The sequence below is a fragment of the Pimephales promelas genome, chromosome 6 (genome assembly GCF_988280905.1).
Source record: "Pimephales promelas chromosome 6, fPimPro1.hap1.1, whole genome shotgun sequence".
NCBI classification, from domain to species: domain Eukaryota; kingdom Metazoa; phylum Chordata; class Actinopteri; order Cypriniformes; family Leuciscidae; genus Pimephales; species Pimephales promelas.
In genome coordinates, this window is record NC_142774.1 from 4,508,076 (window position 1) to 4,527,776 (window position 19,701).

Sequence of the window (19,701 nt, forward strand, 5' to 3'; positions counted from 1 at the left end):
TATTTATTTCTTAAATGAGCGATCGTTTCACTTGATAAGACCCTTATTCATCGTCTGGAATCGTTTAAAGCCCTTTGAAGAGTTTGCAGTTTGCACTGAAACTGTGTTTTGGACCTTGAACCGTTTGGACCCCATTGAAGTCCATTATATGGAGAAAAATCCTGGAATGTTTTCATCAAAAACCTTAATTTCTTTTCGACTGAAGAAAGAAAGACATGGACATCTTGGATGACACGGGGGTGAGTAAATTATCAGCAAAAGTTTTTTTTTAAAAGTGAACTGCTTTAACACAGTTCTTTTAAATTCCCTCATTTTTTTTACACAGAACCTATGAAAAACGTTTATTTGTAGTAGTGTAACACGCAATCGAGCGTCTAATGGTTGTTCCTGTAAACTTATTCCTTCCCCAAAAACACTGCAGACTTGAACACGCGCATCACACATTCGACCAAAGGCTTCTCGTTCGGTGGTCATTAAAACAGTAAGCAGCTCCTCGAACTCTGCCCACGTGTCAGACGGTGACAAGCCGAGCTCATCCCTGTCCCTCCGGTGTCAGAGCCCACTTTCTCTGTCAGCCATTTTAACTCGGCGTGGAGGAGCTCTGTCTAATACCGCCAGACTAACAATGAGAAAAATGTCAGAGCAATGAAAAATGGAGGCTCTCCTCTGACAGTGCGCCCGCCGTGGGCTTAAATGTCAAAGCGGGATCGGCGGATGCCTGCTCTCTCACCTCAATAAGCAGGTCTGTGTTTGTTTACCATGTAATCCATGCGAGCGGCCCGCGTTTTGATACTGTTATGAACGGAAACTCATTAAGCATGACAGCTGCTGTGTATATGGAGCACTTACAGACTCTGCTGCTCTGGAGCCTAGTTTGGTATTGGCTAACAACACTCCAATACGGCTAAAAATACACAACGTAGTCGTTTAGTCTTATTTCATGTTTGTCAATATTAATGATTCAATGAATAATCAATCTGATTTGGTGAACAAGCAACTGGTGACTATCATAATATAATCCCTTAAAGGAGTAGTTCACTTTTGAAAAAAAACTTTTGCTGATAATTTACTCACCCCCATGTCATCCAAGATGTCCACGTCTTTCTTTCTTCAGTCGAAAAGAAATTAAGGTTTTTGATGAAAACATTCCAGCATTTTTCTCCATATAATGGACTTCAATGGGAACCAAAAGGTTCAAGGTCTAAAAGACAGTTTCAGTGCAAACTGCAAACTGTTCAAAGGGCTTTAAATGATGTGTGAAATGAAATCAAAATGAACAAACCTTTTTCCGAGTCAATTCGTTCATTTCAATCGTTGAATGAACCAAATGACTTGGAAAAATATTTGTGATAAACGAGTTTGAACAGGAGAGTCACATCACAGAACAGAGCAAGGCGAGCATTTGAGCTTATAAAACTTAAACTTTGTTATTTATTTATTAAATGAGCGATCGTTTCGCTTGATAAGACCCATATTCATCATCTGAACTCATTTAAAGCCCTTTGAACAGTTTGCACTGAAACTGTCTAAAGTTTTTTGAAAAGTGAAGTGAACTACTCCTTTAAAGGGTCAAAGTAAAAAATATGCAATTATGCAGTCATTATACGGAGATTTCTGAATGGTCAGATTCAACAGAGTGGTGTAAAAAAAAATCGAATTAATTAAAATATCGAATTAGTTAATAAATTGTAGCATTTTAATATTATGCATATTTGAATAAAATTGGAATTTAAAAAAAAAGTAAAAAGTACTAATAAATATTATTCCAAAATGAAAATTCTTAAAATTAGTTTTAATTTTTAAACCATCTTGGATGGACTTTTTACTGAGCTCTCTGCAGTGCATTATGATCTGTGATCGTCTGATACGGTCACTGAGTGCCTACCCAAAATAATTAACGCGAAATAATTTTGCTGCCTATATTTCGGCATCAGAAGCGTGCATACGTTGACTTTAAATGTTGGTTTTGAAACCAAAGCCTCCTTAAAGCCCACAACGACAATGATCTAAAAAGCCTGTGGATGCCAAGCTAATGTGAATTTGTGCCTATGCATTATGGTCCATCGCAATCCATACAGCATGAAAACCAGCACTAAATGACACTGAGGTCAAGTGCAATCCACACAGAAATTAATACCACAACACACCGCAACACTCCACACTTCTGCTACAGGCTGAAATCAGCCGCATGAACCCCCCAAACATCAAACTCGGCCAGAGCAACATGGAGATTACCTCCTCAGTGAACGCCCGTGTGCTTGCAGTGTGTAACAAGTGGTGACTAGCAGCAGATAAACCTAGGATGGAGATGAGAAAGCCACACACACACACACACACTGCAGCATCCGAAGCAAAGCGTGACGTGTCAGTATTTCTCTAGCACAGCAGCACCTATCCCTTTTTCTGCTGGGCTCTGTATTTCACTGGATCAGATACTTGATGGCTTTTCCATCACCGTGGCAATAAGTCTGGCTTTAAGTGTGTGTGTGTTGCTGCAGTGCTGTGATAGGCAGACTAGTAGACGCCAAGGAAAAGAGTTAAGTGGTTCTCAGATTAATCTCAGTATACAGAGCACAAATATACATACACTCGCTTGCTACAGTGTTCAGAGCTTTAACCCGTTAGAGTTTAGGATTACCGAATTACAAATCCCATATTCAGTTCAGACTGAAACAAGATGTGCATTTCCTGAAGGATACAGCAGTGTTTGCAAAAAAAGAGTGCAAACGGTTTAAATAAATTGGTAGGACTTCAGAATAATGCGTTAACATAAACTAACGGCAAGCAATATATTTTACATTTGTTGCTTTTTGTTAATCATTGTTCATTGTTAGTTCACAGTGCATTATCACATACAAGTTTAATTTTAAAAATGCATGCATAAATGTTGAAATTAACTTATGTTGTTACAACAATAATTGATAGCGCATTAGTTTATGCCTCAGGCCTAAACAAAATGCTGCACAATGATTTTGAGTGACTTTGCAGATGTTAAAGGGTTTATTCACTGCTGGTAAAATGGGATTTTAAAAAAACTTGGCTGCCTTTGTTGTAGAAATGAGTTTTTTTTTTTTTAATCGGTGCTACTTGAATAGAAAAAAAGGCTTATGTCTTCTCTTTTGCCCAATAGGAAAACTTCAACACCCATAATGCACTGGGCATGTTGCCATCCAAAGCCACTCCCAATGGGTACGCCTGAGCATATAAAATACCGCATTGCTTCAGTAGGAAATACTTCTAAGCAAACTTTTAGTCATAACCCTACCCTTACAATAACTGCTCTGTTAATAACAACGCATTCTCACCCCAAGGCGTCACCTTTGACCATGCTTCAATATTTGACGTTTTAGGCGCCCTTTAGCGTCACTTACATGACGCGATCCTACGGCGTCATCTAACTGACACTAAAGGAAAGCGTCAGGTAGAGGACGCGGTTAGGTTTAGGTGTGGGGTGGGGGTAGGGTACACGCGTTCCTAGGGCGTCATCTAACTGACGCTAAAGGGCGCCTAAAGCGTCAGATATTGAAGCATGTCCAAATGCTTCCCAAGGCGTCAGTTAAGTGACGCCTTGGGGGTGAGAATGGGCTGTTAATAACCCTCTTGATCCGACCGTCCCACATAAATGCGGAAGTATAATAAATCCATAGTTTTTACAAATGCCGGCCGTATGATTGCTGGTGAATAAACATGAATTTCTCGGTTTAGGTTAAGTATTGTTCATTTATATATGCAGTACTTCCGACATTGTAAGAATGCAAAACAGGTTGAAAATCGGTTAATTTACACTTTAAATAGAAAGAACAACTAACCACAGTTTATAATGCAAATAAATACAATTCAGAATGCAAATGTCACAATTGCATTTGGAATGCTGAACGTTTTATTAAATCGATCTGATATTTTCAAATTGAATGTTAAAAACCACAAACGTATCGACCAGCTAAGACTGAAACCTACAAAACAAACATTCGGGTCAAGGAGTGTTCTCTCTTCTGCCTGAATCTAACGGCTTCTTCCAATTTTGAGTAATACGAATACAGCGCCGTCTTGATTTCGACTAGACAATATTCTTTTATTGTTTTAAGTTCAAAAGTGTTTCTCATGAACTTGCTGAGAATGACATAGTCTTTCAAAGTCATATGTACATCACAGCCAAAACCAACAGACTGATTTATTCAGGAAATTACATTCATTATTTACAATGTTGATTTCACATAGGCCTAATTTAGTTTCTATGAGAAATGAAACACATTAGCGGCAACCAAACAGAAATAAAATTATGTGCAGCTTTTAGATAATTCATTGGGTCTAATGCAGCGTTTCTCATATAAAACTGTGGCCATGGTCTGTTCTGATGGAGTCCTAAGCAGCAGTTATATACAAATAATAAAACCTTTAGTAAATATGAATATAATCATAGTCCAGACCTGCAAAATAAACAGGCTTATCAATTTTTCAAAAGGAGCAATATAGGCTCCTATATAAAAGGTCCCTAAACTGAACTCGCACCCAAACCCATCATGTGTTTTACGAGGGCTTAAAAATCACCAAGTTAAGGTCTAATTCAGGCCAGAGTTGGCAAAGGAATGAAATTATACTGAGCGCAGCACATTACAAAACCACCGTCTTGTTTACACCCGGGTTATGGTCTATGGAAAGACAGAGGGTTTATTGAGGGTGGAAGAGAAAGAGAGACACAGCTATAAAAAAAACACTGAATGTGTGGGGAGTAAATATGTGTGGTAATCTAATCTGATACACACACACACACACACACACAATATATATATATATATATATATATATTTAAAACAGTGCTGGTCAGAATTATTTGCCCCCTTGGTAAATATGATCAAAGATGGCTGTAAAAAATGAATCTGCATGCTTATCCTTTTGATAATTTATTTAAAAAGAACGCAAAAATATAACCTTTTATTGAAGTAACAATTGAAAGTGGGGGGGAAATCACATTATGAAATTCTCCAAAACACATTGGAAACAATTATTTGCCCCCTTTTATTAAATACTTAACTTTTATTAAATACTTAACTAAAGATAACAGCTCCGAGTCTTCTCCCATAATGCCCTGACCATTCCTTCATACAGAATCTCTCCAGATCCATGTTGGGGCTTCTTGTCTTCAGTTCACACTCATTTACTATAAGGTTCAGGTCAGGGACTGGGACGGTCATTGCAGATGCTTGGCTTTGTGCTCAGTGACATATTTTTGTTTTGATTTTGAGGTTTGTTTTTGGATCACTGTCCGGTTGAAAGATCCCAACATGGCCCGTTATGAGATTATAGATTTTTTATTTGTTGGTATTTGATTGAATCCATGATGCCATCTATATGAACAGGATGTCCAGGACCTCAGGCAGAAAATTAGAGATACAGCAGAGTATTTCATTTAACTATTTACAGGCCCTGTTTCAACGATCTGAAACGCAAGTATCAAGCGCAAGGAACTTTGTGAGCAGGTCTTGGGCGCTGTTGCTATTTTACCGGCGGGATAAATGACTCTTGTGCCCGCTACTAGTTTAAAAGGGGTTGGTCTGAAGTAGCTTCATTATTCATAGGAGTGGTTTGGGCGTAACGGGAAACAAACCAATAAGAGTGTCATAAGAGCATGATGAACGAGGTGCGCTTGTTCCATGGCACAATTCTATTATAATGGTGCATTTACCAGGCGCTTCAGAATCGGTTCACAGCCGAAGAGATCGATGTTCTCGTCAGGGCCGTAAAAGAAAGAGAAGGGACATTGGGGATGGGACAAACCCACCCAAATGAGCTTCGGTTAAACACGCATATAATAATTTGGGTAAATGTGTAAGCTTCATGCCTATTTTCCAATGATTTCCCTCGTGTTTTAATATTTTTCCTTATAATAATGTGTCATTTGCAAAAAGTAAATGTAAATGAGAGAATCATCTACGGTGTATGTGCGTTGTTCACTCTCTGTATTATGGCCAAGCATGCGCGCTTAAAATAGCATCTGAATGTACGCGCAACTGACTTTAGACTACGTTTTTCCTGGTCATTGGCGCAATTGTTTTCTGGAACTGCAAAATAGCACTAGGGATTGTTAGCGCCAAAACACGCCTCCTTTTTGTGCCGAGCCGCCCAGGGAGCACAAGTTCATTCCCTAGTTTACAGATGTGCGTCTGTGAAGGGAAAAGGTGCAAAATAGGAATGATACATGCATCAGTGTACAAAGTCATTTGCGCCGGGTGCAAAAAAGGGCACATGGGGTACTTTTTATCCCAATGTGCACCAAACACATATGAAGTGTTTGCTACCAAAAAGCAATTTTTTTTGTTCGTTTAATCTCTCCATAGGACGTTTGAAAAGTAACCGACACTACTGGAACTTCAAGCGGGACGGGATCTATGGTCAGATGAAAAAAAAAAAAAAAAAAAATATCTAATTAATAATAAAACTTTTAATCAGTAATTAAATGCATATTATATTTTACAATCACAGTCCATATTCCTAAATTAAACACTTGTTCCAAATATCGGTTCAGCTGTAGCGTAATATTCCCGTATACAAGCAAATAAATCCAGAACAAACAAAGTCATCAGTGTTTTCTTCCCTGTACTGTGTTCTATTTGCTCTTGGCATTTATTACGCTGCATTTAGCATACTAATTTAATTAAATCATTCATCTTCATTTCAACAATAGCAGACGAGAGGCTAAAGGATGAATGGGGAAATGTAGGCCAGTAACCCTTCCAAAGACATTCATCTGCATGCTGATTTATGTTCATTTCATTTAAGGTAATAAATGATTCTCTCTCCTCCTCGAGCTTGACATGTTCCAGCTGCCGGTTATCTCGCAGATCTCACGGATATGCATAAATATTCACCTACAGGAGAGACTCAAAAACAAGGTGTTTATGTGACGCGTGCGTAATTGAAATACGGCCGTATTAAATTGTTCTTGTCCTCTCAAGCTCCCTGTCAAATCGGATCGTACATGCGTTCTATAAATGAGCCTCCAGATGTCTCTAAACACTTTCTTCCTGAAATTCTCTGGTGACCATGGACGAACTTCCAAAGACACTCATTCTTCAAAGCACACTTCCTTCCTGATACACACCAACAGATGAGTGTGTGAACAAAGCAATGCTGAGTAATGGTTGGTCAGGTGCTAATAAGACGTTACCCATTATTTATCTAACGACAATTTAGTACGAACGGGACAGGCTCATGTGAGGTGAACAAAGCATAACGGGATAAGATCAGAAAACTGCCTTCCTGGTCGTCCATTACCATTACTGGAAGAGTTGGATTTATTATTGGTGGATATGAAAGTCCATGGCTCTACCAGTGGAAAAAGTGTTCATTACAACCTTGACTTGAGTTGTGCAACGGTCAATCACAGCTAGAAATAAAGGAGTGAATCCCATCTGTAATCACAACTGAAATAAATACCCTATACCGAATAATCTGTCCATCATTGTACTGTAGAAAGCCCTCCCTGGCAATTTGATTGGCCTGACCGATCATACACTCTTAGAACAAAAGGTTCTATATAAAACCTTAAAAGGTTCTATCAGTGCTACATATTTGGAACCCCTAAAAGGTTCTATACACTCTTAAAAAAGGGTTCCTCTGGGTTCTAAATAGAACCCTGGGGTTCCGTACTTGGCCAATAGAACCTTTTACAAAAAAATGGTTCTATATAGAACCCTGGGGTTCCATACTTGGCCAATAGAACCTTTTACCAAAAAAATGGTTCTATATAGAACCCTGGGGTTCCATACTTGGCCAATAGAACCTTTTACCAAAAAAATGGTTCTATATAGAACCCTGGGGTTCCATACTTGGCCAGTAGAACCTTTTACCAAACAAAATGGTTCTATATAGAACCCTGGGGTTCCATACTTGGCCAATAGAACCTTTTACCAAAAAATGGTTCTATATAGAACCCTGGGGTTCCATACTTGGCCAATAGAACCTTTTACCAAAAAATGGTTCTATATAGAACCCTGGGGTTCCATACTTGGCCAATAGAACCTTTTACCAAAAAATGGTTCTATATAGAACCCTGGGGTTCCATACTTGGCCAGTAGAACCTTTTACCAAAACAAAATGGTTCTATATAGAACCCTGGGGTTCCATACTTGGCCAGTAGAACCTTTTACCAAAAAAATGGTTCTATATAGAACCCTGGGGTTCCATACTTGGCCAGTAGAACCTTTTACCAAAAAAATGGTTCTATATAGAACCCTGGGGTTCCATACTTGGCCAGTAGAACCTTTTACCAAAAAAATGGTTCTATATAGAACCCTGGGGTTCCATACTTGGCCAATAGAACCTTTTACCAAAAAAATGGTTCTATATAGAACCCTGGGGTTCCATACTTGGCCAATAGAACCTTTTACAAAAAAATTGTTCTATATAGAACCATTTTGGAGTTCCATATATGAAGCGGGGGATGGAACCATTTCTGGTTCTAAATAGAACCATTTCTTCTAAGAGTGTAATTACTCCTCAATGGATCGAGTCCAAACCGAAACAATGTTGTGGACGGGGTTCGGGCTGGCATCCAGGCTAGAATCTACCTTTTTCTGTCAAAGATATTAGAAAAGGCAGTATCACGTTGCAAGTATGTTCCTTTATAGAAAGATTTAGACCGTACCAAAGTACCGAGACAGCTCTCATCAGAGTCACAAATGATTTGCTCTTAGCATCCAATCGTGGTTGTATCTCTCTATTAGTGTTACTTAGTGTATCTTAGTGCTGCATTTGACACCATCAACCACAACATTCTTTTAAATAGATTTGTAGCAGTAAATGACGTACCACAAGGCTCAGTACTAGGGCCGTTGCTGTTCACTCTGTATGCTACCCTTAGGAGATATCATTAGGATGCATGGCATTAGTTTTCACTGTTATGCTGATGATACTCAGCTCTCATTTCTTCACGCCCCGACGAAACTTACAAATCCACAAAATTAACGGAAGCATAGCTGATAAAAAAACTGGATGACGACAAGTAATTTCCTTCTGGAAAAAAAAAAAAACAAACTTCCACGCGTAATAACCTAGAATACTGCCTAACAATTGATGGCTGCTCGGTCAAGCCCCCATCGTCGGCTCTTTGATACCAATCTCTCATTTGAAAGTAATGTGTCTAGTATCTGTAAAACCGCATTTTTTCATCTTAAAAATATATCTAAATTGTGTCACAATTAAAAATCCAAAACAATTAGTTCATGCATTCATGACATCAAGGCTAGATTATTGTAATCCTCTACTGGGTGGTTGCCCTGCACGCTTAATAAACCAACTCCAGCTGGTCCAAAATGCAGCCGCTAGAGTTCTTACCAGAACCAGGAAGTATGACCATATTAGGCCGGTTCTGTCAACACTGCTTTGGCTCCCTATTAGACACTGTATAGATTTTAAAATATTGCTGATTACTTTTAAAGCACTAAATGGTTTAGCTCCTATTTGAGCGAGCGAGTTTCCTTTTGGGAACAAACACGTCACAATATTCCTGATTTAAATAATTCCCGCCAAAGACATACGCTAAACAAAGGGGCCTAATTGAGTTATTTAGCAGTGTGTTAAACTCGTGGTTATGGTTAGGGACGTGGCCTTTCCCAAAAACCCTATTCTATTAGAGTCTAGTAGAAAATAAAATCAAGACTTTGTAAAATAGCTTAATAGCTTAATTTAATCCTAGAAGCTTTGCCTCTAAATGTTCTCATTTACTTTTAATCAACCCCACATAGGGTCCAAAATTAAAGCTGAACCTCCTTCATTAAAACAAGTTGTATTCATAAAAGAATGACTATTTTATTACAAAAATCATCCACACTCACATTTCTCTGATGCTATTTGCGAGTGCCAAATTTGAAAAATTGGCTTTAGCACCTTGCAAGTCAAAATATAAGAGGTTAAAATGAGAGAAAACAGCCAACAACTTTTTCTTCAGAAGTAGGAGAATATTCCTCACATCAAGCCACCGAAACTAACACTTTAGTAACAAGTTTTCTGTGAAAAGAGTAGTTGCACAGAAAGACAACAAGTGAAGAGTTCAGATGCAAAAGCCTCTAAATGCCATTTGAAATTTTCTTCTTTAATGATGATTTTTGTCAAACTTGTATATTTAAGTTCAGTAATTTCACTTAAATAACAATTAATAGGTAATTACCATTGCCATTTAAGTGAAATCACTGAACTTAAATATACAGGCTTGACAAAAATCATCATTAAAGAAGAAAATTTCAAATGGCATTTAGAGGCTTTTGCATCTGAACTCTTCAAGTATACTCTAAAAAAAAGGTTTGGGTTCTTGACTCAAGTTTAAAGAACCCTTTAAGCCAAAAAGGTTCTGTCTGGAAAAATGTTCAAATGATTGCATAATACTTTCATGTTTAACAGGTAATTTAAATTCGTTCAATTTAATTCAAATAAAAAATGAATGAAAACAAAATTTATCCAATGATGGAACCCTTAGAAGGTTCTATGAAGTGCCAGACAGAACCCTTAAGGGTTCTAAATAGAACCTTTTCTTCTAAGACTGAAAGAACACCACAGACACAGTGTGAGAAAATCTCAGAGTAAAAAAGTTTTGAAAAATATAATAAACCGGTGTTTTACCGGATAAGTTTATCTATGTATCATCTTTATACTATTTTAATTTCTTTTCTGTTTTAATTTTCCTTGATTGCTTTAATTTTGTGATTATTTTAATTCCTTTCTGTAAAGCACTTTGAATTGCCATCGTGTATGAAGTAAAAGCCATAAATAAATAAACTTGCCTTGCCTAGGACTGATAAGTGACTAAATAAACTATAAAATATTTAAAAAAGAGAATATACTTAATATACTGATCTCTTTTGGTTAATGCATTAACCAACATTAAATAATGGGACCTTATTGTAAAGACATTTTTATGATCAAAATCACCTGGCATTAGGTGTTTTTAAACAAAAATCTGTCATTTTGTGACCTAAACTCACAGATGATGAAACTTCCATTAAGTGCAGGAGAAATTTCATTTAGTGCAAGACCGACCTGCTAACATTTAGAGGACGCAAGATTTGATTGGCCATGGGTACGGCACGTCTCAAAGAGAAGCTAGCCATAAACTGCCTCTCAATCAATACACACACACACAGTAAAGTGATTGAATTCAAGACTCAAAGATCTCCACTGCAGACCGCTGTTTATTGCCCTGCACCCCGAGCATCTGAGACTGCATGGATAAGGATCTATAAATAACTGAATGTGCCATGATATAGAGAGAGGAAGAGATAAGGCAGAAAAGAAAAGGTGACCTGCGAGGGGAAGAACAGAGGAAAGACGCGACTTCCTGAAACACAGCAGCGCAGAAAACCTGACAACTGTGTGAAAGGTCTCGGCCGGAGCAATAGAGTCGCAAACAAACGCTACGGACGGATGCATTGCTTTCCTATTATTTTCACAGAAAAAACAACCCAAGTCGAAATCTGTGCTGAAAAGCATTTCTTCCAATATAGACACGAAAAAAGGAGGGCCGATTATGAACTTTTGAAGATGTAGGGCTCAAGAGTACCGCCCACTTTTTCAGCAGCTTTGTTTCTGAAAGTATTTTTCCTTTCCCATTGTTCTTCAAAGGCCTTTCAGAAAACGAGCCGGTTCTACAGCTCTACGGCATGACCCAAACAAACATCTGAGATACATCACCATATTATAACATTTGATTCAAATCTATTAGTGTTGGGGGGGGGGGGGAAACAACTAAGTCAATAAACTTGGTACTTGAAATTTTGAAGTAACTAAGTATTTTACTAATATTTATTAAGTAATATTTTACAATGTAATAAATTAATAAATGTAGCGCTAACAATTTACTTTAGGGTTCAATTCTTCTCACTAACTAGGTGCTTATTAGCATGCATATTACTAGGATATTGGCTGTTTATTAGTACTTATAAAGGAAATATTAATGCCTTATTTTGCATGATCATATTCTATATCCCTTTATCCATCCAACAACAACCTTATAAACAATTAATAAGCAGTAATTAGAAGTTTATATCCAAGTCACAGTTAATAGTTACTTAATAGTGAGAACTGGACTAATCTAATCTAGTGTGATCAAGGTAGGCTAATTTCTATATATGCATTGAAAAAATATGTATATTGTTTTTAAATAAAATACAATTTTAAAATATATAAAAATAATAAAATGATTGGCTATAACTTCGAAAAATATTAATTGAATTTATACAAAAAAATTTATATGTATTAATGATATAATACATGCCTGAAGAACAAAATATATGACCATATTTAAAAAAAAAAATGGTCCAAAAATATTTTTTTATGTTCAGGTCCAAAAGTTGGACCACTTTAGAGATTTTTTTAAATTTAAATTGAAAAAGTTTTAGTTTTCTAAAAATTCCACACACATTTGACTAGTGACCTAGAAATAGAGTAGAAATTGGAAATTTTTCAGAAATTTAAAAAGGCTTTTTCTTTTTTAAATACTGAAAAGAGACTTTCTGAGGCTCAAGATGCTCTCTGGAAAATGTAAAGTCACGCTTCAGTGCCGCTGTCATTAAAGCACAAGAGACACAAACCAAATACAACTACAATCTGAAATCCATCTTTGTTTCTCCAATCCAACTTTTTACGATATGGAAAAAAAATGTCATTTTCACAAGCAGTCTGAGACGTTTGGACCCCGAGCACTGTACGCCTCACTGCATTATACAAGAGAGCGCAGTGCTTTTGTACTTCTGCTGCTCCGCACCAAAGAGAAACTCTATTCTGAGCATCAAGGGAGACAGACAGAGCGACAGAGAGCAAACAACCAGCCAGAGACAGACAAACAGAACAAACAACATGAAGCAAAGCCCAGCCTCTACACCGTAACATAACCCATACGCATATGTATGATGGAATTCCACGTTGCGGTTTGGATGGGATCGCAAACACAACATTATTAATTATGATGACTAAGCAGATGTCAAAAAACACACAGATTCTGCTCCAAAACACAGCAAGCAACGGCCAAGAGACTTATGAGGGCGCTTTTCATAGGCAGCAACTCAGCAAACAGCCCTCAAAATAAGGTATCTTTTGAGGTAGCCGTTTGGTAGAGCTTTAAAATGAGTTTTGGAGCAAATCCAGTGCGTCCGTGAAACAGAATAACTGCACTGGAGCAGCTGTTTGAACAGTAAATCGCTTAGTGAACGACAACAAGGCAACGAAAGTGTTGCTTTAAAGTCCTGACGGCATGTTGCAGATGCTTCTGGATATGAATGTGTCCTGCCCCCACCATCTGTACTAATTTAGTACCAATTTGTCATTTAATTGGAGCTTGAATATGATTTACAGTAGATTTACAGGAACAACCCCGCTGGGAGGAGATCATCGTTCATGTTTTATTCAAACCTTGTGGGCTTTGAACCTACATCCGTTTAGGTTGCATGACCATCTATAACTATTCTAGCACACAACGTCTCTTTCTCCACAACACAGTTTTCATATTTACCCCCTTTAACAGCCCTTACCTTTCATCAAAATGATCCAAATGTGGAAAATATAGGGATGGATGCTATAGTTGAAATATTTTATATTAATATAATCACGTACAACCTTGAGGCGGATGGGCTACAACAGCAGAAGACCCCACCGGGTACCACTCATCTCCACTACAAATAGGAAAAAGAGGCTATAATTTGCAAGAGCTCACCAAAATTGGACAGTTGAAGACTGGAAAAATGTTCTGATGAGTCTCGATTTCTGATGGTAGAGTCAGAATGAGAACATGGACCCATCATGCCTTGTTACCACTGTGCAGGCTGGTGGTGGTGGTGTAATGGTGTAGGAGATGTTTTCTTAGCACACTTTAGTGCCAATCGGGCATCGTTTAAATGCCACGTCCTACCTGAGCATTGTTTCTGACCATGTCCATCCCTTTATGGCCACCATGTCCCCATCCTCTGATGGCTACTTCCAGCAGGATAATAGACCATGTCACAAAGCTCGAATCATTGTAAATTAGTTTCTTGAACATGTCAATGAGTTGACTGTACTAAAATGGCCCCCACAGTCACCAGATCTCAACCCAATAGAGCATCTTTGGGATGTGGTGGAACGGGAGCTTCATCCCACAAATCTCCATCAACTGCAAGATGCTATCCTATCAATATGGGCCAACATTTCTAAAGAATGCTTTCAGCACCTTGTTAAATCAATGCCACGTAGAATTAAGGCAGTTTTGAAGGCGAAAGGGGGTCAAACACAGTATTAGTATGGTGTTCCTCATAATCCTTTAGTGAGTGTATTTACTCTGTAAAATAAGAAGATGTGCAACGGTTCTCTGCACCCGGAAAACAACCCAACTCTCTACGTCTTAACCGTTTTGGGAAACATCCTACTCTGTATTTAGCATAAACAAATCCACCACCCACCCAGTCCTACCATACAATGAAAACTCAAGCTGTGCATTCATTGGACAGTCAGACAGAGATGTGTGGCAACTAAATATGTGGCAAATACAGGAGCAGATGGCCTGTTTTCTGCTGAAGTCTCAGCACTGTTTGATCAGCTGTGACATCATCTACCTCCAGAGAGTGCGTCGCATGAGCACGAAACACGCCAAATGAGGTTTCACCATAAAACGACAGCACAGCCCGAATGAAGTCAGCGCTGCAGAGGATGATAAAGCAATGCGACTCACCTCAGGCTGAGAGAAAGCTGCTGGCCTCTGGACTGGAGGAGATCGGCCACCGAGAAGCTGCTACTTCCCAAGATGTGGCTCTAAAAGAGGAAACACAGCAGCACACAGGTCATGAAATGTCATCCAACTGTACCGATGATCTGTTGAACACGAGCGGCTGTAAACACATCTGGAGAGTTTCCCACTGTACATACACTGTTCATTAATGTTTCAAGACGTCACTATGCCTTAACTATACTACAACCAACAGTGTTAAGAAATTTGTATCCGAAATTTTTCGCATTTAAAAATAAAAAATAAAAAATACGAACGAACATTGTCAATCACGCTTGCACACTGCCTCCGAAACTTTCGTCCATCATACAAAATGATTGGTAACACTTTATTTCGATAGTCCACTTTAGACATACTACTAACTATAAGTAACTTTTCAACTACATGTCAACTAACTGTCGTTAGAGTATTAGTAGACTGTCTGCTTAATATCTGCTAACACTTTATTTTGTTGGTCCCCCAACAGACATTCAACTGACTATAAGTAACTTGGAAACTTCAAGTAAACTTATTCTCCTAACCTAAACATAAGCTAACAGTCTACTGGCACAATAATGAGAGTTAGTTGACATGTAGTTGAAAAGTTACTTATAATTAGTAGAACGTCTAAAGTGACTATCGAAATAAAGTGTAACCAATTTATTTTCTGCAGTTTCTCGCATCCGTAGCCACCAAATTCAATTCAGAGCCACCGAATCACCACTGCGAAAAAACCCACACGCAAATTTCGGAAATTTGCGCACGTATAAAAAATAAATAAATACGAACGCACCGTACTTCCTCCGAAACTTGCGGCCATCATAAAAAATTATTTTCTGCAGTTTTTTGCATCCGTAGAACGCAGTTTGTTTGGTGTTTTGGCAATTCAGAGCCACTGAAACACCAATACGAAAAAATTCATGTGAAAATTTCGGAAATTTTCGCACATAAAAAAAAATTACATAAATACGAACGCATGTTATGTTAATCACACTTGCACACTTCCTCTGAAACTTTCGGCCATTATAAAAAAATATTTTCTGCAGTTTTTTGCATCAGTAGAAAGCAGTTTGTATGGTGTTTTGGCAGAGCCACCGAATCACCAATACGAAAAAACCCATACGAAAATTTCGGAAATTTTCGCACCTAAAAAAAATACAAAAAAATACAAATGCATGTTATGTCAATCACACTTGCACACTGTCTCTGAAACTTTCACCCATCATAAAAAAATATTTTCTGCAGTTTCTCACATCCGTAGAACGCAGTTTGTATGGTGTTTTGGCAATTCAGAGCCACCGAATCACCAATACGAAAAAACCCATACGAAAATTTCGAAAATTTTCGCACATAAAAAAAATACAAATACATGTTATGTCAATCACGCTTGCACACTGCCTCCGAAACTTTCGTTCATCATAACAAATTATTTTCTTCAGTTTTTCGCATCCGTAGCAAGCAGTTTGTATGGTGTTTTGGCAAATCAGAGCCACCGAATCACGAATACGAAAAAACCCATACGAACATTTCTGCAAGGGCCTGTACAGTTGATTTTTCACTTCAAAATCAATTCCTGAATTTGAGGTAGCAATAAGGATGTAGAACTGTAATTTGACTTTTAAATGTAATGTAGCAGAATTAAAACGAATTCAAATGAATGGATGGATGGATGAATGGACTGGAGGAGTGTTGCTCTCAGGAGAATACAGCAGCTTAAGCACAACCACTCTGTCAAACAACATCATGACAAAACAGAGTAATAAATGTGGACTGGAAGCATTCAGCATTCATCACTATGGGTTTGCTTTTTCCGCTGAGAGAGATGTTCATACCAAGGACATGCAGCCCTCTACGTTGCTTTAATTGCTAATTACAACACACACACACACACACACACACGCAGGAATCCCTCGACATTTCTCAACAATTAATTACCGTGCCACTGTCTTCACTGGAAAGGCTCACACAGGCCCGAACAGACCCTGTTAAGTTGACAAGACAAACCAAATTAGAACCTAATTAAATATTAATAACGTCTCAGTTACGTATGTAGGAGGGAACGGCGACGTGACAGACTAAAAGGGTTATGTAGTCAATGTAGCTACAGTATGCTTGTTCGGGTCATATACAGTTTATTATATTTTTTAAGTTGGAGCTGGAATCGTGACTCTGTGTAACGGCCATCCAACGTGTGACTTGCATAAACACATTTTGTTACGCTTGGAAATGAAGAGTTCAGATGCAAAAGCCTCTAAATGCCATTTGAAATGTTCTTCTAAAATGACCATTTTTATCAAGCTTGTATATTTAATTTCAGTAATTTCACTTAAATGACAATTAATAGGTAATCTTTATTGCCATTTAAGTGAAATTACTGAACTTCAATATACAAGCTTGATAAAAATTATCATTTTAGAAGAAAATTTCAAATGGCACTTAGAGGCTTTTGCATCTGAACTCTTCAAATGTTGCCTTGTGAAAAGCGAACCAAACGCAACATTCAAAACATTTTAAGGGTGCGCTCACACTCGTAGTTCGGTTCGCTCGGCTGGTTTGGTCCAGACCAAAAAAGAAAATTAGCGTTCACATTGGCATTTTAACACCGAACCTAAAGATGCCATACCTAAAGTCATAGGTATTCGTCCACAACCTGATTAGTCGGCTTTTATCACGTATACAGTGATGTGAATAAGTTTGGACACCCATGCTAAAGTTGCCTAAAAAGAGGAATAAAAAAATCATCTTTTGGATATTGATCTTAATGCCTTAATTAGAAAAATTAGGAAAACTCCAACCTTTAAGGACACCAATTTTCTTTGTGAATGAATAATGTATCATAAATAAATACATGTTTTTCCTTAAAATACAGGGTACATAAGTCAGGACACCCCTATGTTAAATTCCCATAGAGTCAGTTAAAAGCCAGTTATTTCATGGATCCAGGATAATATTTATCCTGATAAAGTTCCCTTGGCCTTAAAAAATTAAAATATCCCCACATCATCACACACCATTCACCACGCCTAGAAATTGGCATGGTTTTACTTCAGCTAGCCTAATAGCTGGTTTGATTTGCATTGAAAGATGATCTTATGGAAAGTACCCCATGCCAATCTCTAGGCGTGGTGAATGGTGTGTGATGATGTGGGGATATTTTAATTCCAAAGGCCAAGGGAACTTAATCAGGATGCATTTACTCCAAACAGCACGCATATGGTGTTCACCAAGACAGAAGTGTTGTCACAGATCATGACGGGATCTCACGTTTGTGCATGACGTGATGAAATACGGAAATACAGTGAACAGATTCCCTCTGACATCGATGAGGGATGATTTGGAACAAGAGTGTTTAGAATTGGTTTAGCGTCATCATCGCTTTAATTGGGCTACATAAGAAGGTCGCCAGCCACACCATGTGAGGTTAAAACAGACCAGATGATTTATTGATGTTTTACATGTGCTGAAAAGGTTACAGGCCAAGTCACAGCATCGACAAAGGCTTGAGTGAAAGAGCTGGATGCGAGTCGAGATAATGGCTAAACACTCTACACGTCCCCTGAACAACATTCAGTGTACAAATACTCTTCTGGCTGGTCTTGATCTACGTCTCTTTTGAAACCTGACAAAATGGCAGTGCTGGAGGAACAATCTCAGGCATCATTACTCCACAAAACATGCTGAACATTATGCTAAAACTCGAGACTCAGAGAGCCAAGAGATTCATCCGCTGAGGCTAGTTATCGGCATATGACTACGACAATAAATGCATAGGCAAAATTCATGATTGTAAACACACACACTGGTTGTTCAAATAGTCACATTTAGATCATCTGACTACAGTACGACAATAAGATTAAAAAAAACATATATAGGCTATATATAATACTGTTTAGATGCATATTTAAGGGCTGTGCCACGATTAATCGCATCCAAAATAAAAGTTTGTGTTTACGTAATAAGTGTTCTCTAACCATAATCAATTCTGTTCAGGATTGCGATATTTTGCGTGCACAATTATATCGATACAGTAGCGCAAAGTATTGCAATATTTAATTTAAGGCTGTCAAACGATTAATCGCGATTAATCGCATCCAAAATAAAAGTTTGTGTTTACATAATATATGTGGGTGCACTGTGTATAATTATTTTATTTATGTATATATTTAAGAAATATTTTCATGTATATTCTGTATTTATGTATATAAATATTTTATATATAAATAATATTTTTTCTTAAATATACAAGCATGTGTGTGTGTGTATTTATATATATATATACACAAAATAATTACACACAGTGCAACCACATATATTATGTAAACACAAACTTTTATTTTGGATGCGATTAATCGCGATTAATCGTTTGACAGCCCGAATTTAATTATAAAATTATCTTGTTTTACTTCACGGGTTTTCTCCATTGGTTTGAGTTTACTCTAATAATTTACTTTTTATTTTCTTTGTTGTCGTGCATTCAACAGCAAATTCAAATCAAAATGGCTTCTCCATCACAACCGGTTGTCCTGCAAATCGAAAGTGTGGGTAAATTTCGGTTTTCATCAAAAAGCGAATAGTAAAGACCTCAACATTATTTATATGATTATTCTCAGGTTTATGTTACTCTATTGTTTTTAATTATTTTAAGTTATGCCCTGGGACCATTCATGTGAGAGGTCTCCAGTTCAGAGAATAACGCCGTCCTGAACTGTAATAAGGTCCTGTATCCTGAATGTTCAAGGACAACGTTTTTGCCCTTCGGTTAATGTGCAGAAGATAATGTTCACAGAATTAAAATGTGGCATTTGAAGTGATTTGAAGTCATTTTTTGTAAGGCCTTTGAATAATATTGAGGGCATGAATTGCAATACATCGCAGAATCGAATTGCAATACTTGCCGTATCGCAATATGTAAAAGAATGGCAATAATATTGAATCGTGACCCAAATATCGCAATACTCTTGAATCGTCATATTTATGCC

At 37.7% G+C, this 19,701-nt stretch overlaps 1 protein-coding gene across 8 annotated transcripts in view; it reads right to left on the reverse strand.

Annotated features, from left to right (window-relative positions):
• Window positions 1-19,701, reverse strand: part of inpp4b (inositol polyphosphate-4-phosphatase type II B) — a 237,456-nt gene that overhangs the window by 145,743 nt on the left and 72,012 nt on the right. For all 8 annotated transcript variants that reach the window (XM_089131969.1, XM_089131970.1, XM_089131965.1 and 5 more), the window contains one exon: window positions 14,690-14,769. Coding sequence is in view for 4 of the 8 variants with exons in the window: in XM_089131965.1 (XP_088988091.1) it covers window positions 14,690-14,769 (80 nt within the window). In the remaining 4 variants the exon portion in view is untranslated. The remainder of the gene's footprint in view (window positions 1-14,689; window positions 14,770-19,701) is intronic.